Source organism: Myxine glutinosa, chromosome 2, assembly GCF_964187855.1.
Source record: "Myxine glutinosa chromosome 2, kmMyxGlut1.1, whole genome shotgun sequence".
Lineage (NCBI taxonomy): Eukaryota > Metazoa > Chordata > Myxini > Myxiniformes > Myxinidae > Myxine > Myxine glutinosa.
The window spans coordinates 252,065,232-252,091,732 of record NC_136262.1 but is presented as its reverse complement, the minus strand read 5'-3'; the positions used below and the strand labels follow the sequence as shown (position 1 = coordinate 252,091,732).

Sequence of the window (26,501 nt, the reverse complement as noted above, 5' to 3'; positions counted from 1 at the left end):
ATCAAACCGCGTTTCTATAACCCCCCTATGGGGACTCTGGTGAAGGCTACACGCCCGTGGGAACGCTTGGCGATGGATTTCAAGGGCCCTTTGCCGGTGTCGAGCGGCTCTCGCTATCTGCTCACTATCGTTGATGAGTACTCACGATTCCCCTTTGCTTATATGTGCGCGGACATGACTGCTGCCACGGTGATGCGTTGCTTACAGAACTTGTTCTCAATGTTCGGTTACCCGGCCTATGTCCATACCGACCGGGGTGCAGTCTTCTTGTCTCAGGAGGTGCGCGGCTATCTGCTCCAAAACAACGTTGCGTCTAGTTACACCACGCCGTATAGACCCCAGGCTAATGGGCAGATCGAACGCTTCAACGGGATTATCTGGAGGGCCGTCATGCTCCATCTCCGGACCCACGGCCGGGGCCTCGATAAATGGGCTTGGTCGCTACCTGCGGCGTTGAACTCAATCCGGGCACTCCTGAGTACGGCAACTAACCAAACTCCCCACGAGCGTCTTTTCCACCACCCCAGGAGCTCGGGGTGTATACGGTCTTTGCCCAGTTGGCTCGCCGGGCCCGGGCCGGCCTACCTTAAACGGGCAGTTCGCGCGAGCAAGTACGACCCCCTTGTGGACAAAGTGCAGATTCTCCAGGCTAATCCTGAGCATGCTCGTGTGATGACGTCTGATGGTCGTGAGACTACTGTCTCCGTTCGTCATCTTGCCCCTTGCGGGGTCGACGACCTTAGTAGGGAATCGGACGGACCAGTCGAACCCGTCTATGAGACTATGACCTCTCCCGACGCTCCCATCGCCGACAGTCCACCGACCCTCCCCCCGTCGAGACTGCCCGGGTCCGACGACTTGGCGTTACCCCCTTCATCACCCGACCCTGTTGACGCCTCTGACACCGGGGATACAGGGTTACGAGACGCCGTACCCGGGGAATTTCGAACGCGTGCTGGCAGAGAAATTCGCCGCCCGGCCCGCTACGGTTGGGCCGACTAATACTCCGCGCCCATGCTGACGCTCACTCGCTTTTAGCCGCGCGGCCGTATAATTCTGACGGGGGGGTGAATGTAGTGAAATCGTATCCGTACTGAACCCGGGTGGGGATGCTCGCTGCTCGCTGTCATTGTTGTCCCCCACTAGGGGCGTGACTATAAGACCCGTTGCTGTGTCAGTGCTCCGAGACTTCTCCCTTGTGACATGTTACATCGGTAGCCTCGTTAATGGTACGCCTTTATAGAATATCTAGCTTGCTTGCATTGACTGATATGAATGGCTTTATGAGATGTCGCATAGTATGCTTATTGTGTATTTCTACTTACAGGAATGATGTGATGATCTAAATGCAATTAAACCAAACCGTTGGACTAAAAGTTGTGCGGACCTGAATGGTTTTCCACAACAATGATATTTGTAAAATTTTGCGTCAATAGGGTAAGCAGTTTCACAGATATACTCATTTAATATTTTCTTTCAATCCAATAGAGCTGCCAAATCATGTGACCTATGATGTCGTAAATTTAATATTTCCATACAAATGGGTCAGTGATCATGTGCATGCAATTTCAGTTTTTTTGGACTAGTACACCCGCACACTATGGGAGGGGTAGGAAGGGTCATTCCTCTTTGGGGAAAATAGATTACAGTCGATCTATGATCAGGTCTCAATAACATTGGGTGTGTTTATTTACCATGTTTCTTGTGGAGATAACGCCAAGTGGTTTAAACATTCGGGCAAGCACTCCATTCAAAACCATTAAGGAATGGCTGGCTTGGCAAGCACTAGCTAGCTGCTTGGTAAATGAGCACACCCCGGGCTTCCTCCCTTTCAGTTTCGTGTTAAACAGAAGGAGTGAGTTTCAAAGGTTCACGACGAAAAATGCAATGTTAGTGCCAGGAAGGGTCATGTCATTTACCCAACCCTTGTGGGGTATATAGAGCACAGTAGATCTTCGCTCAGTTCTATAAGTGAAACTTACCTCACAGATGATTCCTCCAAATTTCTTCATTTAGTGTTATAAACAGCATTAGCGACTGTTTAAAAAGCTAATCATACGTGTTTTTGGTTCATAATATTAATTACTGTTCATTAATGTTCATTACCTCTGGTAGAGGCCGTTGCTCCCACAAAAACACCACGATAAGCTATTTATATATGTCGACTCGCTGGAAAAACCCCTTGGGGGAGGTGGGATATTATTGGTATTAATATTGTTTTGTAATAACATTAATATTACGCTATTATCTTTATTTTTGTTATTCGTAGCGGCCTTGGAAAAACGCCACGATAAAGCTAACTTAATATGGCTATACACCTCAACACACAACCCATTGACGGCAATGGTGGGGAAAACCCGCTCGGGGAGAAAACCCCCTTGGGGATGGGGGCAAATGAATGCGCTACACCCTTCATTATGTAACCGTTGGTCATCCTGTCATGTTTGGTTGAGATTGGATAAGTAACGACAGAATGTATTGTCGTCAAAAATTCATCAGACTCAAATGGCGTATTTTAGTATGATAAGGCATTCGATTAAAACATTTATGGCTTGTATACCACTTCACCGATGATGTCATTATCATGCTTTTGTTCTCCATTGGGCGTACTTGACAATGTGCTAAGTTTCAAATTTTTCCATTCAGTGGTTTCTGAGTGTTGTGGCCCTGGTGTTGGGCTAGCGGCTAGGGTGTCAGCTTAGGATCCTAGGATCCTGGGTTCGAAACCCGGTCGATCGCTGAATTAACGCCAGGGGGGTTGACTCAGCCTGTCATCCTTCCGAGGTCGGCTAATTGAGTACCAGTTCACTGGTAATTCCCTGTTTGTCGTTAAAGGCGGCAAAAAGGGTTGGCGTCAGGAAGGGCATCCGGCCGTAAAACATTGCTTCAAAAAGGGGACCGAAAAACAACAACTACCACGGTTCCCGAAAAAGGCCAACCCCCGCTTGCGGGGAAAAATGGCCTCTAAAGGTGTTTTTTTTTTTTTTTTTTTTTTTTTTTAGTGGTTTCTGAGAAATATACATTTTAATTATTTGCATTTAATGCAATATGCCATACCACGTGACCTATGATGTCACAATTGTCATAAAAAAACATTCTGCATGGGTGTCGCTCCTACTTTAAAAGTTTCGTCACAATCGGACATGTGGTTGCTGGGAAAGACTAGGTTGAGCCCATACGGACGGACGGATGGACAAGTCGAAAACGTAATGCCTCGGCCATCTTCAGGGGCAGAGGCATAAAAATATTTGGTATCCGCATCTGGATCTTCACTAAAATCTAATCAATTCGTCCTTGTTACACACCCAACCTGTCCACCAAGTTTTGCCATAATCCGTCCATAACGCAGATATCCTGCTCACAGATAAACAGACAGACAGACAGACAGACAGACAGACAGACAGACAGATGAGCAGGTGTGAAAACATACCCTCCATACACCTTCGGTGGTGGACGTAAGAGTGCTTTTCTCTTCTTTTTCTCAAAGAGCTAATCCTCGAAAGGCCAGTTGCACCTCATCTCATGCCGTTTAACCTGCTATTATCAGCTCTGTTGATAAAGTATATTTAACTTGCACACCAAGGCAGGCCAAGTCTTCACGGAGACGAGTGTTCCATTGTGAATTTGTGAGCGGACAAAAGTTAGAAGTAATTATTGGTGGTTGATTGAGCAGGAATGAAAAAAGAATGCCAGAACAGGAGATTGTAAATATCAACTGGGAAACGATGGTTCGTTAAAGTCGAATCGCTTCTGTGATTTATCTGATCTTCAACATTGCTGCTTTTCCATACAGTATGCTTTCTTTTTGTCTGGTGCCCCTCCACCAAAGTTGGAGACGGGGGACAATAAAATAAGTGTGGTCAGACCGACTGATCATCTGTCCATGTACTGTACTGTTGTGTACATGATATTTCAAAACTGTTGAACATTTAGCTTTCATAATGCAGATATCTATTCCTTATTGTATACCACTTCAGGTATGTCAACCTGATTACATCACGGTTGTGATTGGCTGGATTCTGTTGCCATGGCAACCTTCTCGGTAGCTTGGTTTGTGCTCGCGATGTTTCAAAAACCGTTCAATATTTGCTTTCATATTACAGATCTGTTCCTCATAACACCCAAAAGATTGGAGACCGAGAGTATCAGCTCCTACTGTTACTTAAATATTGTTCTTTATGTTTGTTCTATTACTCTTGAAATGTTAAAAGTTAGAGTAGAATAGATGACTATCGTGAGCAGGTCAGTGCTGACCTCATGGAAATGATGTCTTCCTATTCATCATCTAGGGGCTTGGAGGAAGGAGTGCCTTGCTGGGTGTTTCACCAGCATTTTGGCACTGGAATCACAGCTCAGACCCAGCAGTACCGGTTAGTATCGTTGCAACAGTTAAATCATTATGCCATCAGCGGGGAGTAAGTACTCTAACGGTGCTGAATATCCTGACCGTTGTCTCTCTCTCAAACCTGGCCTTTTTCCCAAAAGCATATAAAGTGTTCACCTTTGCATGAGATTAGGCCAAAAAATAACTATTTGTAAAGAAAAGAGGTAACGATCATAAAGGCATAAAATTTTATAAAGAATCTTTCTAATTTGTAAGTTGTCATAAAACTGTCTGTTCAGAGGGATTTATTGTCTGGTGTTGACCTCCATCCATTGTTGAGACAGCAGAAGCAACATGTCCAGAGTAGAGTGGCCTGCTCTGAATCCATATATATATATATATATATATATATATATATATATATTGTTACAGATCGCGGTTTAGATGTTATGATGACCGAGCGGTGGTGTATTACCGCGACCTAACAGGATCCCCGACTCACCCGATTCCACCCAAACGTTGGCCGGGTCGCACCGCAGCTAGTCAATAGGGAAGAGACAAAGGCGACGAATGCAAAGAGGAAAACGAAGGCAAAGAAAGGTTTGGAAATACTGCTGAATTTATTGACTATTTACACACAAGCAAAAAGAAAGCAGTCACGTTTATTTACAAGCACATAAGACGCAGGTGACACAGGGAAAATACTAGCTTATACAGACTTAATTAACCCAGGACAGAACAAACAGAAGACAGACTCATGCGGGGAATGACAGGAATGGCAGGAGGTGGATGGCTGGAGGTGAACGCTTGGTGGAGCCAACGCGGAGCTTGGCGGAGCTTTGGTTGAGGTGAACACTTGGTGGAGCCAACGCGGAGCTTGGTGGAGCCTTGGTGGAGGTGAACGCTTGGTGGAGCCAACGCGGAGCTTGGTGGAGCTTTGGTGGAGGTGAACGCTTGGTGGAGCCAACGCGGAGCTTGGTGGAGCCTTGGTGGAGGTGAACGCTTGGTGGAGCCAACGCGGAGCTTGGGGGGTTGGTGTGACGGGTTCTCTCTCCTTCCCTCACAAGCTTCAGGACTCTTTCTTGACGACCAACTCTTTGTGACCAACTCTTTGTGACCAACTCTTTGTGACCAACTCTTTGTGACCAACTCTTTGTGACCAACTCTTCGTGACCAACTCTTTGTGACCAACTCTTCACGGACCCTCTACTGGCAACCGACTCTTCACGGACCCTCTACTGGCAACCGACTCACAACCAACTCAGACCAACTCTCTTGCCAAGACCAACTCTCACCAAGACCAACTCTGCAACCAACTCACGACTCACTTCCGTGCGCGCCCTTTTATAGCGCCTCCAGCGATTAAGCCGCCGGCGTTTTGGACACGCCCATCGGGGTGCTCACCTCGGCCCTGGTTGGTCGCGCGACCCTCGGGCTCCGCCCTCGATGACGACGGGCGGGTACGCCCCTCCTCCCCTCTATGACGAGGTGGAGACACGCCTTTCTTCTCCGACTCAAGCACATGGTCAATGGTGGTTTTGGAGGGGAGGTGATTGGGAATCGAGGGCTCAGCAATGACGAGAGGGGATGTAATATGGGCAATCGAGGCTCGGCAATGACGAAAGGGGATGTGGAGGAAATGGGGATTTTGGGGATGGGAATGAAAGGGGATCTATTCTCTTTCACTGGTGCAATGGAGTACTTCAATTAATGGGAGACACAGCCTTACCCTAGAACACAGAATAAGAGATAACTATCAACAGGGGTATTCTATTACTTGGCTGACGTGTATGCTTGTGGACTAATTATGGGATGCCCTTTCACCTTTACACAGCTCCGGAGGTAGGGGGGCGCAGAATAAACAATAATAATAATAATACAGCACACAATCAAAAAAAATACAGTCCTCATCTCCGCAACAATATATATACACACACACACACACACACACACACACACACACACACACACACACACACACACACACACACACACACACACACACACACACACATATATATACGAGGTGTGTTCAAAAAGTATCCGACCTTTGTTCATAAAAAATACTCGTATCCAGATACAACAAACTTATACTAATCTCCTTCAAAGTAGTCCCCTTGGGCTGCCACACACCTCTCCCAACGGTTCTGCCACTGTCGGAAGCAGCGCTGGAACGCCTCTTTTGGGATGGCGCGCAGCTGGTCCGTCGCATTCCGCACGATGTCTTCTCTGGACTGAAATCTGGTCCCTTTCAGGGGCATTTTCAGCTTGGAGAAAAGCCAGAAGTCACACGGAGCCATGTCGGGAGAGTAGGGAGCCTGACGAAGCACAGGTGTGTTGTGTTTGGCCAAGAAACTCTATCAAATGTGAAGAATGGGCGGGTGCGTTATCGTGATGGAGCTGCCAATTGCCCGCTGCCCACAGGTCCGGCCGTTTGCGTCGCACAGCGTCACGAAGGCGACGCAGAACCTCTTGGTAATACTCCTTGGTGATGGTTGTGCCGTGTGGTGCGTACTCGCGATGAACCACGCCACTGGAGTCGAAGAAGACGGTCAGCATGACTGACATTGTTGCGGACTTGCCTTGCTTTTTTTGGCCTCGGAGATGTTGGATGCTTCCATTGTGATGACTGCAACTTGGTTTCTGGGTCGTACCCATAAACCCAGGACTCATCGCCAGTGATCACTGTGTTGAGGAAGCTGGGATCGCTGTTCACAGTCTCCAGCATGTCCTGTGCGATCTCCAAACGGAGTTGCTTCTGCTCAATCGTTAGCAGCTTTGGTACGAACTTCGCTGAGATTCTCCTGAAGCCCAAATCCTCCTTCATAATGGAATGAACGGATCCAATGCTGACGCCCACCTCGTCTGCAAGTTCTCTGATCGTGATTCGACGATCCTGCATCACCAGGGTCCTCAATTGGTCAATGACGACCTCATTTCGGGATGTTGAGGGCCTACCCGAACGTGTTTCACTCTCCACTGATGCGCGGCCATCTTTGAAGCGGTTGTACCACTCCTTTATCTGTGTGGTGCTCATTGCTTCGTCCCCGAAGGTCTGTTGAATCTTGCGGATCGTTTCCACTTGGGAATCGCCAAGCTTTACACAAAATTTGATGCAGTAGCGTTGTTCAGGTTTTCCGTCATTTTGTCAAAAACGAAAATCCGACGGCGCTCACTTACACTTCCTCACTCATCGGCGGTCTGCCGTCGAATGACAGCTTCTGCAGGTGGGAAAAAAATTCACGCGTGCGCATTAGGATCGCCTACATACGTGCACCAATCAACGCCTCCCTAGCTTCATTTGTTTACGCACGACAAATTAAGGTCGCATACTTTTTGAACACACCTCGTATATATATTGTTACGAACCGCGGATAAGATGTTGTTTTGCCGAGCGGATGGCACCGCGGCCGAACAGTTACCCCGACTAACCCGATTCCTGGACGTTGGCCGAAATCGCGCCACAGGTATTCAATTTGGAAACCTCTAAAGCGACCGAATGTAAAGAGGAAGAAGAAGAAGACGTACAGAAGAGTAACAGGATTTATTATTTACACACACTAAGCAAAAGGAGCAGTCAAGGTTATATACAGGGAAAATGGAAAAAGCAGGTGACACAGTGCAAATATTAACTTATACAAGCTTAATTAATACCCAGGGACAAGACACACAGAACAAACTCACGTACACCAAAGGATGGAAAGGCAGGGATGGTTTGGGACGGCAGAGGAGGGTCCAGGCAGATGGTAGGCGTCGAGGTCCGGCTCCAAGCGCGCGCTCCGATCCACGCTTTGGGGTCGAGGCGAAAACCCGGCAAACACAGCCTCGCGTCTCACCGACCGGCGATAGGGCCTAGAGGGTGTCGGCCTATTGCCGCAATACAGGCACCCCCTCACGTCTCTCTCTCTCAGTCTTGCTAGATCACACCTCTCGTTCGTGCCTTCTCACCGACCTTGTACCTACTTTGTTCAACTCTCATGAACCTTCAAGCAACTACCTTCACAGAACTGCTTGTGGGGCTCCCTCACTCATCTCTCTCTTGCCCGATCTTCGCACGCATATCTCATCCTCAAGCGTGGGTGTGACACGCCCTCGTCGGTTTCGGTACCGCCTTCCCCCCGTGCTCTGTGACCTTATCTGGCAATGCCACGGGCTTGCCTCCTTATTTGGACATGGCGCCGAACGGCGTGCCCCTCGTGGCGAGCTACGGGCTTGTTCCCTTATTTGGGCATGGGGCTGAACAGCCCCGCCCCTCGTGGCGCGCCCTGGGCTTGCCTCTTCCCGGCGACCCTGCCCCTCCTGTTCAAACAGAGCACGGAGCACGTATTCACTATTTGTAGCGAAATGAGAGGGCACGCACCCCACGCTTGTGAAGCTGCTTTACCCAGAGAGGGAGTTTGGGCTGGGCAATGTAATTATTGAAGGGGAGCTATTCTTATTTGATTCGGTGCAATGGAGTGTCAATTAATGGCCAACAGAGCCTTAAACTCACATAGAATAAAGAGATAACTACTTAGAAGGGCTTAAGATTGGCTAGGTGTATGCGATGAATTAATTAAGGGGACGACCTTTGACCTTTACAATTATGGAGGTATTTACAACGATCATGACATTTACAAAGGGTGATCTTTACAACAATTACAAATCCGCAACAATATATATGATTCTATATAATATATATATCTGTGCAGTCTGTCTTGTCTTGTGTTGTGTTGTCTTCTCACTGAACTACTCCCTCAAACGTTTGTGAAATCATACAAAACGTCTGGTATGCACATATCTCTCCCGTCGGTATGTCCTAAGGGTATTTTTTGAAAAATGTTCCAAATGTTTTTTTTTTTTGATTTTTTTTTTGGGGCATTTTTTTTTTCAACTTAAGTTTTCAACTTCAATTGTTTATAAAAGGTATATTACAAAACACGTATATTACAAATACACGTATATTACAAATACATTTGTGCAAAATAATTGTTTGAATTATGATTGGTGTAAACCATGACAAAACGGCAACTCGGGTACAGTCATTTATCTATATATCTACACATCTGGGCAGTGTCTGTGTTGTCACTTAACGACTCCCTCAAACTTTTTTTTCCGTGGTTGTGAAGTGTTTTTAATAACGTGGTGGTGGTTTTGAATCACGTGGTGGTGAGGTATTTTGAATTATGTGGTGGTGAGGTGTTTTTTAATGACGTGGTGAGGTGTTTTTAAATCACGTGGTGGTGAGGTATTTATAATTACGTGGTGGTGAGGTGTTTTGAATTAGTTGGTGATGTGGTGTTTTGAATTACTTGGTGGTGAGGTGTTTTTAATTTTGTGGCTGTGAGGTGTTTTTAATATCGTGTTTCGTGGCTGTGTTGTGGCTGTGAGCTTTAATAGGTGGTTTTGCCCCCTTTGGCAGAAACAACCTGAAGTAGGCATTTCTTATAACTGTCTACCAGTCTCTGACATCGACTGGGAGAAATTTTTGCCTACTCCTCCATGCAGAATTCTTTCAGCTGTGCGATGTTTGAGGGGTTTCTTGCATGCACAGCTCGTTTCAAATCCCCCACAACATCTCGATGGGATTTAGATCCGGGCTTTGACTTGGCCATTCCAGAACCCTCCAATTCTTTCTTTTCAGTCATTCCTTGGTGGATTTACTGGTATGTTTAGGGTCATTGTCATGCTGCAAGGTCCACCTTCGGTTGAGCTTCAACTTTCCGACAGATGGCCTCACATTATCCTCAAGCACCCTCTGGTACAATGAAGAATTCGTAGTGGATTCTATGATGGTGAGCTGCCCAGGCCCTGATGCAGCAAAGCTGCCCCAAACCATAATATTTCCACCACCATGCTTTGCGCTTTGCAGTTGGTATCAGGTTCTTGTGGTCAAATGCTGTTTTTGTTTTTCGCCAAACATGCCTTCTGGTACTGTGGCCAAATAGCTCTACCTTTGACTCATCTGTCCAGAGCACATTGTTCCAGAAGTGCTGGTCTTTGCCTCGGTGTTCATTGGCAAACTTTAGTCTTGCCCTGATGTTCTTTCTGGACAGCAAAGGTTTCCTCCTGGCACACCTCCCATGTAGATCAAATTTGTGCAGCCTCTTTCTAATGGTAGACTCGTGCACTTTGACATCAACAGTGGCAAGAGCTACCTGTCGGTCCCGTGATGACATTTTGGGGTTCTTAAAGACTTCTTTCAGCATTTTGCGGTCTGCTCTCGGGCTGAACTTGCTGGGGCGGCCTGGCCTGAACAAGTTGGCAGTTGTTTGGAATCTTCTCCACTTGTAGATGATATTCCGGACAGGCGAATGCTTGATTTCAAATTGTTTGGAGATCTTTTTAAATCCCTTCCCAGACTCGTAGGCATCTACAACCTTCTTTCTGAAGGTCTCAGAGAGCTCTTTTGATCTAGGCATGGTGACGCTGCACACTTCAACAACAAAGAGCAAACCAAACTAAATGTCTGAGGTTTAAATAAGACAGGTTCCTCCAAGATCCTCTCTGACGATGTTCTAATCATTTGCACCTGAGCTGGTGCACCTGATTATAATTTTAGGTATTTGAAGTCGTGATAAATGTAGGGGTGTACTTACTTTATTTAAATTATTCAATGGACTACAAAATGTAAATGTTTAATGATATTTGTTATATTATATCACCTTTATCTGTCAATATTGTTGAAATGAAGATCAAATAGCTGTATGTTGAAATATGTTGAAAAAGTCAAAACTTTACATGGGGTGTACTTACTTTTTCACGTGACTGTATATTGTTACGTTTGTAGGGGGTAGACAATGATTACCTTAGAGCCAGGTAGAGTGTATAGATTAGTGTGCTCTGACTGCCATGAGGAAGAAGAAACCTCGATGTGTATAAGTAGGAAATTTGTGTCAACCGTATGTCGGGTAAGCTTGTATCTTTGTCCCCAGGAGAGGGGTGGGATTTGTTAATTAGCGAGAGATTGTGAGTAAATTAATCCGCTGTATGTAATTGCCTCTGTAAGCTTTTCGTGTGTTCCTTATGACACCGCCACTACACACCATAGACAAGCCAAGGCTAGCTAGTACGGAGGATAATAGAGAACAGTGGATCCAGGAAAGGATCAAACACCATAATTAATAAAGCTAATTAAAAACAAACCGGAAACCAGGCATCGAACACTACCGCTGGTGTCACAGCCGCTACATCACCACGTCAATCAGGCAGGGCCGTGGAGCCACGCCTTGAAGAGCAGTGATTGGTCTGGGATTTGATTGGCACAAGGACTGGTTAGACGGGACTAGCTGATAGGAGTGGACACTGAGACGTCGTGGGATGACGTCAGAGCCACAAGTACAAAATATTTGGAGCAGCGGATATTTTGGGCTTCACGTTCTGGATCCCATAGCGAACGGTCGCTATTGCTCTTGTGCAAGGAAGATTCATCATGAACGGTCATGTTCTGACATCTGAGTGATCGTGTGATCCGAGTGATCGTGAGGAGGAGGAACTGCAGACCGAGAACTACGGTTTCCCAAGCAAGAACGACAAGTGCACAGATGCGGCCTGCTCACTGCGCGCTCGACGAAGCCAGGAGTGAGCGGACGCACAGCAAGGCCTATTTCGTGCCAACGAGTGCATTTTCCCGCCAAGGACGTGAACAACCGTCCCACCAAGGACGCGACCATTTCTCAACAATCCTCTCCAAGAAGTTCTGTCACTCAAGCTTTTGGGTCTCACCATCTGCCATGATCTTTCCTGGGAAAACCACATTGCCAAGATGGCCTCCAAAGCAATCACCAACTGGGCATCCTCTGCCGTGCAAAGTCCTTCCTTGGCATTACTTAGCTGCTCTCCCCTCTGGGCTGGTGCTCCTGCCTCACACCTAGCTTGGCTTCACGCTATAGAAACTAAGGCTTTTCGAATTATTAGTATCTTCCGCGATGAAGCTCAGGGCCTTTCACTCTCTCTCACTGCAGGCATGTTGGTGGTCTTTCTGGCTTCGACGGACGACTCTTTGGCCAAGCTCCCCCTGCTCTGTCTGTGCTCTATCCCCCAAATATTCCTTCAGGATGCACAAGATCTGCCAGCAATCCTCTTGTGGTGAAACTGCCAAGATTAAGACTCTCTATTCAACTTCATTCTTTCATTCCTCTTTTCTCCCGCCTTTGGAACAAACTCCCACACTGTCTTCAATCCCACTCCTCCCTCCAGGTCTTCAGAACAGCTGTTCACCACCATCTCTTATCTTGCCCCATGCAAAACCTTGATCTTTTCTATCCCCGTTAATCCACCCCAAACCCCCTCCTTCAAATTCCGTTTTCTTTCCTGAAATTCCTTGTCGTGTCCATCTTGTTGTTTATCCCATGCACCACGCCCCAGCCCTCTCCCTTCCACAGATCTCCATCCCACTGTCCCTGTTTTCTGCTGTTGTTGTGCTTCCCTCTCTCCTCTTGTCTCCCGCTCCCTTTATTGTATGTTCTATGTTTTAGCTCTTATACGAGCCTCGACTAAGTATACAAAAAAAAGAAATCCCTGTCCCGGGCCATTTTATAGATCATGTTCTTCATACCATCCTCTTCCAACTTGCTTGAGCTTTCTTCTTCTCCCCATACAGATGCAGCAACCCAGCATCTGGCTGCCTCCCTCTATCCTTGATCTTCTCTATCCTCCTCCAAACCTACTTATTTTGGACAACTGCCTTTGCTACTTCCTCCATCCACCATACCTGGTTCCTATCCCTCGATGATGCACCTTTTGGCCTGATGTGCTTCAACACAAAATTTCCACAATTCCCCAAAACACCTCTCCGTACTTCTTCCACTCCTCATCCACCTACCGCCTCTTCGCGAAGTTGCTCATACCTGGCCCTCATCCTCTACTTGTACTCTACGACGACGTTGCCCCTTCATTTCCCCCACCCAATAATCCTCCGACTCCTTCTCTTAACCTTTCTCCTTTTCTTCATCCGTACGAGAAATACCGCTCATGCTGGATGGTAACATGTTCCCCCGCCACTGCCTTGCAATAAGCACCAAATTTGCAATAAGCACCTAAATTGGTTACAAGCATCTAATTTCCAATAAGCACCTAAATTGTATATAAGAACCTAATTTCCAATAAGCACCAAAATTGCATATAAGCATCTAATTTCCAATAAACACCTAAATTGTATATAAGCACCTAATTTCCAATAAGCACCTTAATTGTATAAAAGCACCTAATTTCCATTAAGAACCTAATTTGTATATAAGCACTTAATTTCCAAAAAGCACCAAAATTGCATATAAGCACCTAATTTCCAATAAGCGCCTAAATTGTATAAAAGCACCTAATTTCCAATGAGCACCTAAATCGTGCATAACCACCTAAATTGTATATAAGCACCTAAATTGTATATAAGCACCTAAATTGTATATATGACCAAACCCTCTCCTTCGACAAACACACTAAACAGATCACCAAGACAGCCTTCTTTCATCTGAAAAACATCGCCCGTCTCCGTCCATCCCTCTCCTCCACAGCTGCAGAAACCCTCATCCACGCCTTCATCACTTCCCGTCTGGACTACTGCAACAGCCTCCTCCATGGTTCACCCTCAAATATCATCAATAAACTTCAATACATTCAGAACTCCGCTGCCCATCTACTCACCCACTCCCGGGCCACTCACCACATCACCCCCGGTCCCCCGTCCTTTACAAGCTCCACTGGCTCCCATCTCCCAGAGAATCCAGTACAAAATCCTCCTCCTGACCTACAAAGCCCTCTATAACCTGGCCCCATCCTACCTGACTGACCTCCTCCCCAGACACACTCCCACCCGCACCCTCCGCTCTGCTGCTGCCAACCTCCTGTCCCCCCCCCATCCGGACCAAACTCAGATCCTGGGGGGACAGGGCCTTCTCCATCGCTGCTCCCACACTCTGGAACTCACTACCTCAAACCATCAGAGACTCCTCCTCACTCACCACAGTCAAATCATCACTCAAGACCCACCTGTTCAACACCGCATTCAACCCCTGATCGTCTCTTCTCCTTCTCCTTCCTTTCTGTTTGGTTATTTAATTATGTGTTTTTGTCTCTTTTGTCTTTGTTTTACGTACTATGTCAAAGCGTCTTTGGGTTTCTTGAAAAGCGCTATACAAAATAAATGTATTATTATTATTATTATTATTAAATTGTATATATGCACCTAATTTTCATCTAACTAACTAACTAACTAACTAACTAACGGGCTAACCCCCGCTCTAAGGCTAACCCCCGCTCTAAGGCTAACCCCCGCTCTAACCCCCGCTCTAGCGGGGAAAAATGGCCTTAAAACGATCATTCATTCATTCATTCATTTCATTCACCTAATTTTCATCTAATCTTTATTTTATTAGTCCCCTGCCGCGCCGGTGTACACCGGAGGGGACTATAGGTTTGCACTCCATCCCTCTGTCTGTCTGTCCGTCTGTCCGTCTGTCCGTCTGTCAGTCCGTCACGCAAAGAACAATTTTCCAGACTTTTTTTCTAAACTCATAATGCTAATGATTTCAAACTTGGTACATGGTTTCCTCATGATAAGTTACAGATCAAGTTCGAACTTCACGACGTTTCGATCATTTTTGGCAGAGTCATGGCACTTTGTTTATTCTAGAGTTCTCCTCAAGCCGCACCGCACGCCCTCAACCTCGTCTCGCGAACGTCAAAAGCGCGACACAGCGCGCGCTTTTGGGAGGGGCGTAGCCAAGCCGAGCAACATATATATATATATATATATATACACATTGATCGTGAACCGGAAAATATAATAAATTACTGATATTTAGCGACTCGAAAGGTTCTTTATCAACAACGTATTTTCTCGTGCTTCTGCTGACCTGTCTGCAAGGTGTATAAATCGAAGTCCCGAGTGCGAATCACAGGTGAGCCCATCCTGAGGTAATTAGCGATTGGGAACGATTCAGAACCTGTGGGTAAATAACCCTTTGGTAATTTCCCCAACAGTTTTCCGGACGACAGACTGCTGATAGGGGACATGTATTGCAGCGCAATACTCAGAATGCTTGTTTTATATAGTAAATTATGTTGCTACCAGCATGTCTGAAGTTTCTCCCGTGTATCCTTTAAAACAGCTTTGCATAAGGTATTTATTATAAAGTCGGCATAATCCCATGTGTGATGTCATTTCAGGAGAGTATTCTATGGATACAATGAAATAGCAGTAAAAGTGCCTTCGTACCCGAGACTTCTTCTTAAAGAGGTAGGTGTTTCATTTTGTGCTCTGCATTGCCTATTTCTTGCAAGGGAGGTGTTTCTGCCATAAATTTACCAAATAGTCTTGCTTTTCTGGTATAACCAGCTAGCAATTGTGGTACATTTGAAGAACCCAGAATTCTCACTTTGATTTACCTTATGCTTTGCAGTTTATGGTGCTGTGTCCAATGGAGACCATAATTGTGTCCCTGCATGAACGTGCGCAAATCATCTTGCGAACCTGACTTAATGTAGAAGTTGGAAAATGTACCGAAGTGATGCTATAACAGCCTCTACTCCTCTGGGAAGGCTTTGCACTAGATGTTGGAACATTGCTGCTGGGATTTGCTTCCATTCAGCCACAACAGCATTAGTGAGGTCGGGCGCTGATGTTGGGCGATTAGGCCTGGCTCGCAGTCGGTGCTCCAATTCATCCCAAAGGTGTTACATGGGGTTGAGGTCAGGGCTCTGTGTAGGCCAGTCAAGTTGTTCCACACCGATCTCGACAAACCATTTCTGTATGGACCTCACTTTGTGCACGGGGGAATTGTCATGTTGAAACATGAAAGGGCCTTCCCGAAGCTGTTGCCACAAAATTGGAAGCACCCAATCGTCTAGAACAGGGGTTCCCAACCTTTTTTGTGTTATGGCCCCCTTGGCTCCCAGAGCACATCCCCAGCACCCCCCTCCCTTTCGCGAGGGTCGAGCAGCGGAGCGCATCCAAGCAGGCTACGGGGGTCTGGGGGCATTCCCCCCAGAAATTTTTTGATTTCTAGGTGCTCTGTGGTGCATTCTGAGAGGTGTTTTTTCCTTTAATTGGCTATTTTGTTTGTATGAGAATTGGTAAATTATTACACAGAAAATGAGGAATTCCAAGTATCCAACATGAACATTTAGAATTCCAAGTACCCATTGCCCCCCGAGAAATACACCATGGCCCCCAGGTTGGGAACCACGGGTCGAGAACGTCATTGTATGATGTAGCATTAAGATTTCCCTTCATAAGAACCAAGGAGCCTAGCCCGAACCATGAAAAATAGCCCCAGACCATTATTCCTCCTCCACCAAACTTTACAGTTGGCACTATGGCTTCGGGCAGATAGCGTTCTCCTGGCATCCGCCAAACCCAGATTTGTCCGTCGGACTGCCAGATGGTGAAGCGTGATTCATCACTCCAGAGAACATGTTTTCACTGCTCCAGAGTCCAATGGCGGCGAGCTTTACACCACTTCAGCCGACGCTTGGCATTGCGCATGGTGATCTTAGGCTTGTGTGCAGCTGATCAGCCATGGTAACCCAATTCATAAAGCTCCCGACAAACAGTTGTTGTGCTGACGTTGCTTCCAGAGGCAGTTTCGAACTTGGTAGTGAGTGTTGCAACCGCGGACAGATGATTTTCAGACGCTACGCGCTTCAGCACCTAGCGGTCCCCGTTCTGTGAGCTTGTGTGGCCTAGCACTTTGCGGCTGAGCTGTTGGCGCTCCGAGACGTTTCTACTTAACAATAACAGCACTTACAGTTGACCGGGGCAGCTCTAGCAGGGCAGAAATTTGATGAACTGAGTTGTTGGAAAGGTGGCATCCTATGGCGGTGCCACGTTGAAAGTCACTGAGCTCTTCAGTATGGCCCATTCTGCTGCCAATGTTTATCTATGGAGATTGCATGGCTGTGTGCTTTATTATATATACCTGTCAGCAATGGGTGTGGCTGAAACAGCCGAATCCACTACTTAGAAGGGGTATCCGCATACTTTTGATCATGTAGTGTATGTATAAATACAATCACGTGAAAAAGTAAGTACACCCCATGTAAAGTTATGACTTTTTCAACATATTTCAACATACAGCTATTTGATCTTCATTTCAACAATATTGATAGATAAAGGTGATATAATATAACAAATATCATGAAACATTTACATTTTGTCGTCCATTGTATAATTTAAATAAACATAAATGCAAATTTCGCATGTGGAAAAAGTAAGTACACCCCTACATTTATCATTACTTCAAATACCTAAAATTAGAATCAGGTGCACCAGCTCAGGTGCAAATGATTAGAACATGGTTAAAGAGGATCTTGGAGGAACCTGTCTTATTTAAACCTCAGACATTTAGTTTGGTTTGCTCTTTGTTGTTGAAGTGTGCGGTGTCACCATGCCTAGATCAAAAGAGCTCTCTGAGGCCTTCAGAAAGAAGGTTATAGATGCCTACGAGTCTGGGAAGTGATTTAAAAAGATCTCCAAACAATTTGAATTCAATCATTCGACTGTCCGGAAGATCATCTACAAGAGAAGAATATTCCAAACAACTGCCAACTTGTACAGGCCAGGCTGCCCCAGCAAGTTGAGCCCGAGAGCAGACCGCAAGATGCTGAAAGAAGTCTCGAAGAACCCCAGCATGTCATCATGGGACCTACAGGTAGCTCTTGCCACTGTTGATGTGAAAGTGCACGAGTCTACCATTAGAAAGAGAGAGAAAAAAAAAAAAAAAAACACCGTTAGAGGCCATTTTTCCCCGCAGAGCAGGGGTTGGCCTTTTTTTGGGTGGACCATGGTCCCCATTTTTGAAGCAATGTTTTACAGCCGGATGCCCTTCCTGCCGCCAACCTTATTAGTCGCCTCTTGCGACACACAGGGAAAAGAGGAAAGAGGCTGAAAAAATTTGATCTACATGGGAGGTGTGCCAGGAGGAAACCTTTGCTGTCCAGAAAGAACATCAGGGCAAGACTAAAGTTTGCCAATGAACACCGAGGCAAAGACCAGCACTTCTGGAACAATGTGCTCTGGACAGATGAGTCAAAGGTAGAGCTATTTGGCTACAGTACCAGAAGACATGTTTGGCGAAAACCAAAGACAGCATTTGACCACAAGAACCTGATACCAACTGTAAAGCATGGTGGTGGAAATATTATGGTTTGGGGCAGCTTTGCTGCATCAGGGCCTGGGCAGCTCACCATCATAAAATCCACTACGAATTCTTCATTGTACCAGAGGGTGCTTGAGGATAATGTGAGGCCATCTGTCGGAAAGTTGAAGCTCAACCGAAGGTGGACCTTGCAACATGACAATGACCCTAAACATACCAGTAAATCTACCAAGGAATGACTGAAAAGAAAGAATTGGAGGGTTCTGGAATGGCCAAGTCAAAGCCCAGATCTAAATCCCATCGAGATGTTGTGGGGGGATTTGAAACGAGCTGTGCACGCAAGAAACCCCTCGTACATCGCACAGCTGAAATAATTCTGCATGGAGGAGTGGGCAAAAATTTCTCCCAGTCGATGTGAGAGACTGGTGGACAGTTATAAGAAACGCCTACTTGAGGTTGTTTCTGCCAAAGGGGGCAATACCACCTATTAGAGCCAAGGGTGTACTTCCTTTTTCCACAGAAGGAAATGGCATCTCTGTTAATTTTTTGTTGAATAAATTATTGCAAAGTCAATTTATCATTGTTTTTTGTTCAATTAGATCATCTTTGTCTATAGATACCGTTTAAATGAAGATCAAATATTGATATGTCCACATATGCTAAAAAGATTTAAAAAACATTTCATGGGGTGTTCTTACTTTTTCCACATGCAAAATTTGCATTTATGTTTATTGAAATTATACAATGGACTACAAAATGTAAATGTTTCATGATATTTGTTATATTATGTCACCTTTATCTATCAATATTGTTGAAATGAAGATCAAATATCTGTATGTTGAAATATGTTGAAAAAGTCATAACTTTACATGGGGTGTACTTACTTTTTCATGTGACTGTACATATATATATATACACACACACACATACACAGTCGTGGGCAAAAATATTGGCACCCTTGCACGTTTTTATTACAGAACCGTTATTTTTGATTCAAAACTTAATATATCCTTTTACATCAGTAAAAATAAAAAGTAATGGCATTGACAAAATTATTGATACCCTGGACTTAATATTTGGTAGCACAGCCTTTGGACAAAATAACTGCAGTGAAGGGCTTCCTGTAACCATGAATGAGCTTCCTGCACCGCTCTACTGGCAGTTTGGCCCACTCTTCTTGTGCAAACTGCTCCAGTTCTCCCAGATTTGAAGGAAGCCTTCTCCCAACTGCTGTTTTCAGATCTCCCCACAGGTGTTCAATGGGATTTAGATCTGGCCTCATTGCTGGCCATTTAAGAACAGTCCAGCATTTTGTCTTGAACCATTCCTGGATGCTTTTTAAAGTGTGTTTGGGGTCATTGTCCTGCTGCAAGACCCATGATCTTTGACGGAGACCCAGCCTTCTGACACTAGGTTGAACATTGGTCTCCAGAATGCCTTGGTAATCTCCTGATTTCATGATGCTGTGCACACATTAAAGGCACCAAGTGCCAGAGGCAGCACAGCAACCACAAATCATAAATGAACTTCCTCCATGTTTCACTGTGGGGAAGGTGGTCTTTTCATTGAAGGCTTCATTTTGTTTTCTGTAAACATAGAGATGATGTGCTTTACCAAGAAGCTCGAATTTGGTCTCATCTGTCAACAGGACATTCTCCCAGAAGGATTTTGGCTTGTTCAGGTGTGTTTTGGAAAATTCCAGTTGGGCTTTCTCAGGAGTGGGGTCCTCTTGAGTCTCCTACCATATAACCCCCTTTCATTGAGTTGGCGACGGAAGGTGCGAGTTGAAACTGTCGTACCTTGTGTCTGAAGGTCAACTTGAATCTGTTTGGCAGTTGATCGAGGTGCTTTCTCCACCATTCGAACAATCCTTTTCTGCAATCTTTGATCAAATTTTCTCTTAAGACCACATCCACGGAGGGTGGCTACAGTGCCATGGGCCTTAAACTTCCTGATAACATTGCGTACGGTGGATACAGGAGCGTCAAGGTCTCTTGAGATGGACTTATAGCCTTGAGATTGTCCTTGCTTGGCTACAATATTGTGTCTGACCTCAGACAATTCTCTGGTTTTCTTTCTTTTCTCCATGCTCATTGAAATACACAGCGACACAAAACAGCAGAATGACTCCTTTTCTTTATTCAAACTGGTTGAATGAGTCACTTTTATATTGCTGGCACCTGCAACTCACTATAGGTGAGTTCAATTCCAAAGTAAAGGAGAATCACCTGGTTGAAATCTAATTATTTTTCACAACTTCTTAAAGGTGTCAATAATATTGTCCAGGCCATTTTTGGATTTCTGTGTGGAGTGAGCTAGGATTTAGTAATTTCTTCAACTTTTTTTTTGTTTTGTTTCACTGTAAACCAAAGAAATACAAATGTGGATACCAAATGATTTTTTAATTTCCGCAATTTTCTGGAAGAAATGGTGCATTATTTGTAAAAAGTGTAAGAGTGCCAATATTTTTGGCCACGACTGTGCATATATGTATATATACACATACACACATACATATTTCTATAACCAGAGTCGGTGGCATAATGGTTGGAGTATCCGCTTTAATTATGGGAGTTTGGCAGTTTGAACCCCAGCCGAGTCCTAACAAAGACTTTAAAATGGTACATGTTGCTTCCTTGCTTTACATTCAGCATATAAAAGGACAGATAATTGACGAACAATTCTGGGAAGGAAATGGCAAACCACTGAGTAGTACCCTTGCCAAGAATCTGCTTCGGCATCACCAATGCTTTGTAAAGAGTATTGTACATCAAATCAAAAATATGAAGTTTGGGAGAGAGTGAGAACAACAAGTCGATAGGTGATTTGTTGCGTACCATACCATGCCACGTGCACCACTTGTTTTAATTTTAAATGTAATTGTTTGGAGTTATCCCAACTGTCGGTGTAGATCGGTCAGTACAGAAACTTCAGGTTTTGCGTCAAACGATTGGCTTGTTGGCAAATTGAGGCCAAATGCCTTCATCATGCAAATGGATGAGATGCTAACAGGGGACTGAAAATGAAAACATACACTGCTTTGAGATTGATCTCATTAGTTTGGACAAAGGGAATTCATTTTACATGGCAGTTTGATCTCGAAAAAAATTCACCATCAGATGACCGAATTTTTATTTTATGAGCCACATTGATTTTGGTTAGCGAGTGCCCACGTCTGTATGTGCACACATACAAAAACAATACTTTCATCTATCTATAATTCCAGTAATCTCTGTACGTTTGTACGTCTGTACGTTTGTCTGTGACCGCTGTTTCTCGACAACCACGGGTCCGATATACTTTTAACTTGCCAGGTATATTGCTGGGGACCCGAGGATGTGCCTTTTCAAGGTTTCATATTAATCGGACAATTACTTACCGAGCTATGTCCAAAAAACGATTCAACCAATCAGAGAGCAGCGAACTATCGCGTGTGCCGAACGTGGCGGACACACTCTGCCTCGGATGGCACATTTGAGAGCGTATTCATTTATTTCACGTTTGCAAACTATGTTGGCGCTATGTTGGCGTTAAACGATGTTTTAAAACTAATAAAAACGAATTTGCGATTCATTCGCTTTCCTGCGCGTTTGTGCACGCGATGGCGATTTCTTTACCAAACTCCGGAAGCCGTTCGCTTTGGACCAAACCATTTCATGTAAATAGAGGGGGGGGATATAATTTTAGATATAGATATAGTACGGGCAATGCCCTAGTTCACTCAATGATAACAGGCTTTTTGTAATAATGCTTGCATGTGTTGGTTCACATGCTGTGAAAGTATTGTTACGGATCTGGGGTTCGGGGTTAGGCACAAGAGGAAACTTCTCAAACTCCTCTCAACCACCGGTCCTGCAGGCTGACGTGCCGTGGATAACTATGCAGCCTGGTGGGTTGGGAAGCAATGGCCAAGTCTCTCAGTGAGGTGGCCAAGTCTCTCAGGGTCACCCGTCTTACAGCGTTTACCTCGGGGCAACGTGGCCCGACTAACTGAGGGTCGCACCTTCAGCGCACACTTTGATTACTTCTGAGTGGAACATAAGTGCAGTGCTGACTATGTTGGAGCAAAACAAGTGGGATAAAACTTCCTGGCTATCACTAGTGCGGACTTTACTGGATCATTAAAGAAAAGACATCACTGGCAGATCGGAGGAACATGTGCAGGGGATTTATTATTTGCAAAGGGGGAGGAGGGGGGGGGGGGTGGTGGAGGGGGGTGAGGAAAGGTACGTGGCACATTATGACAAGAGGGTTTTTATTTACAATGGCATCCACACAGCAGACATACATTTATTCATGTGTTGCAGCAAAATATAACAATGAAATATAACATAACAATGAAAAATCACTCATAGAGCGAGACTTGGCAACAGAGAACAAAGTAGAATGGCACTCAGTAGAGCATCCTTTTGACCTCAAAAATTATTGGTGGTTGAATTCAGTGACCTGATATGAAAATCCTCTTCAAATTTCAAGTAAATCTGATGAAAATTGTGGATTTTAGAAATTACAATAGGTTGTTGATGTTTTGCCTATATTGACATTTTGGCCTATGCTGATCTCAAAAACAGTTGGTGGTTGAATTCAGTTAACTGATATGAAAATCCTCTTCAAATTTCAAGTCAATCGGATGAAAGTTGAGGATTTTAGAAGTTTTAAAAGGTTTTTGACCTTTGGCCTATGTTGACGTCAAAAATAAATAGTATTTTGATGGCCCACCAACTCTACCATTTGGTGACGTTTCGTGAAGAGCCGTTTAAAATTGTGACCTGTAGGGAAGTATGTGAGCGGACAGACAAACACACAAACACACACACACACACACACACACAAACAAACACACACTCAAACCGGAGTGATCAACATACTTGTCAAAAAAATGTTTTTTGCCAAGTAACGAGGAAATTTGTGTGGTGTGCAATGTACCGAAGAGAAGAGAGACAGTGCAGATCTTACCAGTATAAATGATGCCTTGTACGAAATACTTATGATAAGCAATACATGGTGCCAATCGGACTCGCACCCGAGGGAAAAGTAGACAAGGGAGATGGGTGGATAGGAAACTTTGATGAACTCTTTGCTCACCCGGTGTGGACTGGCAAACCCCACGCTGGTCCTAATTGCAGGAAATGGCAAGGAAAGGGTAAGCTGGATTTGAGGAGTGTCACTGTGCAGTGTGCATACTGGTTATTGCCATGGTTTGATGGGTTCGGTCTCCTCTGCCCGAGCGCTCGTTCCGCTGTGTCCCATCCCATTCCACTAAACAGCTGAAACACCACCAACACCGAGGAACCAGAACCAACCACACACGCAGAATGTTGGTGCACTCCGCCCTTTATGCATCCCAGGAGGCGTGGAGTTTTGTTGGCCTTGGTGGGCATGGTTGCTTGGAGGGCAGGTCATGCTCCATCTCTTGTGGCCCAATGCAGTGTGCCCATTGGCCCAGACTTGTCTTTTCATGACGTTACACTCCCTTTGTGACATACCTCTGGGTTGAGCAACACACATGCTCCAGAATTAACATGGGAGCAGGCATGGTGCACCCGAATTGTGCTCCCGAATTGCTGCACAAACGCCTGGTAAAGGCGCTGACAATAGGCTGGACAAGTGGAGTGATCATTCTGGCAGGAATGCATTCTGGAATGGAAGGCACAGGTGGTAATAGAGCGTGTAATGAATGCTCTTCGGTGGCGGAGCTGGAGCTGCGAATGCAGCGAGCAAGTGCTCGAAATGTCTTTAGGCAGGTAGAGATGGTACTTGTTGGCAGTGAGTCGTAGGGTGGTTGAGGTGGTGACGGTCGTGGTTGTTTTATGGTTGTGCTTGTCATGATGCGGCGACATGTAGCAACAGCGGGTCTGAAGGGAGAGCGAGTGTTGGAATGCGAGCTTAAATGGTGTGTTAATATAGAGTTCAAATCAAAGGTCCGATGTGTGTTTGCAGCTAGTTGCATGTTGTTGTTGTTGTTGTTGATGTGTGTTTGCAGCAGGCAGGTTGGTTATCGCTGGCAGTGGAAAAATTGCAGCAAAATACTATGATGGGGTATAGTTCCTGCTGCCGCGGTGCAGAGTGGCGGGTTGCTTTCGGCGGGAGGAATATTTGAATTGCCGGTGTGCTAAAGGATGTTGAGGGATGCATGGTTGTTGAAGAAAATGGATGATGGGGAAAAACCGACTTAATCTTACACAACGAATAACCCCTTTTTAACCCACTACACAAAAGGGAGGACTCTGTCTGGACCATGTAATAATACAACAACAACAACATGCATTTTAAGGCCATTTTCCCTGCTCGAGCCGGGGTCAGCCTTGTGGTCCCCATGACGATCTTCTCCATTTTGCCCTATTTTCTGCATCTCTCCTTGTTAACCCCCTTGCCCGCATTTCTTCTTCCACCATCTTTAGCCAAGCCTTTCTCGGTCTTCCCCGTCCTCTACTTCCTTCTATATTCATTTCCATCACTCTTCTCAACCAGTCACTTTCATCCTTCCTCAACACATGACCAAACCATCTCAACCTGTTCCTCTTCACAGCATCAATCACAGGCTCTATTCCCATCATCTTTCGCAGTTCATCATTTGTCTTCCTCTCTCTCAACGATACTCCGCACATCCACCGAACCATTCGCATTTCCACCCTTTCCAGCCTTCTTTGCTGCTCTACATTCATGACCCATGTCTCGCTCCCATAAATCATAACACTTCTCACACATGCAGCATACACCTTTCCCTTCAGCTTCAACGACAGTCCCCTCCTCGTCAGCACGCCACTCAGTTCCCGAAACTTCTTCCATTCACATCTCAATCCAGCAACCGTTGCCGAGTCTGATCCACCATCTCCATTCAGCATGTCTCCGAGGTAGCAAATTGTTTTCACACCTTCCAGCTTCCTGCCGTCTCCAAGATCCAACTCAACATTTCCTCCATCTGCAGCTCCCTCTGTGCACACCTTACATTTTAATGTAGCTGCCACACTGGTTAATGACCCTCTCAGACCACTACATTTTTGATGAACCCACTCAGCGCACATTGTACATTGAATGGAGTTCACTCCGACACCATTCCTGCACACAGCACATGGCCACTTCCCAGTTCTTTCCACCTCACCACATGCTTTACCACTTGCCATCACCTTCGTCTTTCTTATATTCACTTTCAGACCTTTTGTCTCCATACATTCCTTCCACTTGTTCATCTTTTCCTTCAGTCCATCCATACTTTCCGCAATCAACACCAGATCATCTGCATACAACAACTCCCACGGTAAACCCTGCTTTACGTTCTGAGCCAGCACCTCCATCACAGCTACAAATAGTAGTGGACTTAGTACCGACCCCTGATGCACTCCCACCTTCGCCTCAAACTCACCACTGTTCCTGTCCTTCGTCCTTACAGCTGTGCATGCTCTTTTGTACATTGCCATCACAACTCTGATCAACCATTCCTCCACTTCTAACTTCCTCAATGCCCATGTCAATACTTTGCGTGGAACCCTATCGAATGCTTTCTCCAGATCAACAAACCCAAGAAACAACTTCTTCCTCTCCTCCATGTACTTCCCCTGCAACTGCCTCACAATGAAGAGCGCGTCTGTCGTTCCTCTTCCTGGCATAAATCCAATGGACCATGTAATAATGAAATAACTAAATCTGACACCACTATATTTTGTATGCCGTGGGGTAACAGTATGTTGGGTTTTGCTCTGTCATTTGGTTGTCGGCCTGGGTCATGATGCCTCGGTCATGGAATTAATGCTGTGATGTGGATTTCTTCTTTATCACTGATCGATTTTGTGCACTGCCAGAAACATATGACTGGATTGAACAAGTTTGTTTTTCTTTATCACTCCAGGTTAAAACTGCTGGTTTTTTCCACTTTTGTGTTTCTAAAAGTGTCAGTTTTACAACATGTAACAAACATGCCATTGCTTTTCAGGTTCTCAATCCTTTCTATATATTTCAAGTATTCAGCGTGGGTGTATGGATGTTTGATGAATATTACTACTACGCGACTGCTATCATCTTCATGTCTTTCATCTCAGTTTTTTCCTCTTTGTACACCATCCGCAAGGTGAATGAAGTTGCCTCTTTCATGAGCATTGAACTGTTTT

General features: G+C 45.3%; 1 protein-coding gene across 8 annotated transcripts in view; it reads left to right on the top strand.

The window, feature by feature from the left end:
* The window catches only part of ATP13A3 (ATPase 13A3), a 213,599-nt gene that overhangs the window by 29,735 nt on the left and 157,363 nt on the right, over positions 1-26,501 (top strand). For all 8 annotated transcript variants that reach the window (XM_078772426.1, XM_068105924.2, XM_068105923.2 and 5 more), the window contains exons 6-8: positions 4,290-4,370; positions 15,467-15,536; positions 26,327-26,461. In XM_078772426.1, coding sequence (XP_078628552.1) covers positions 4,290-4,370; positions 15,467-15,536; positions 26,327-26,461 — 286 coding nt within the window. The remainder of the gene's footprint in view (positions 1-4,289; positions 4,371-15,466; positions 15,537-26,326; positions 26,462-26,501) is intronic.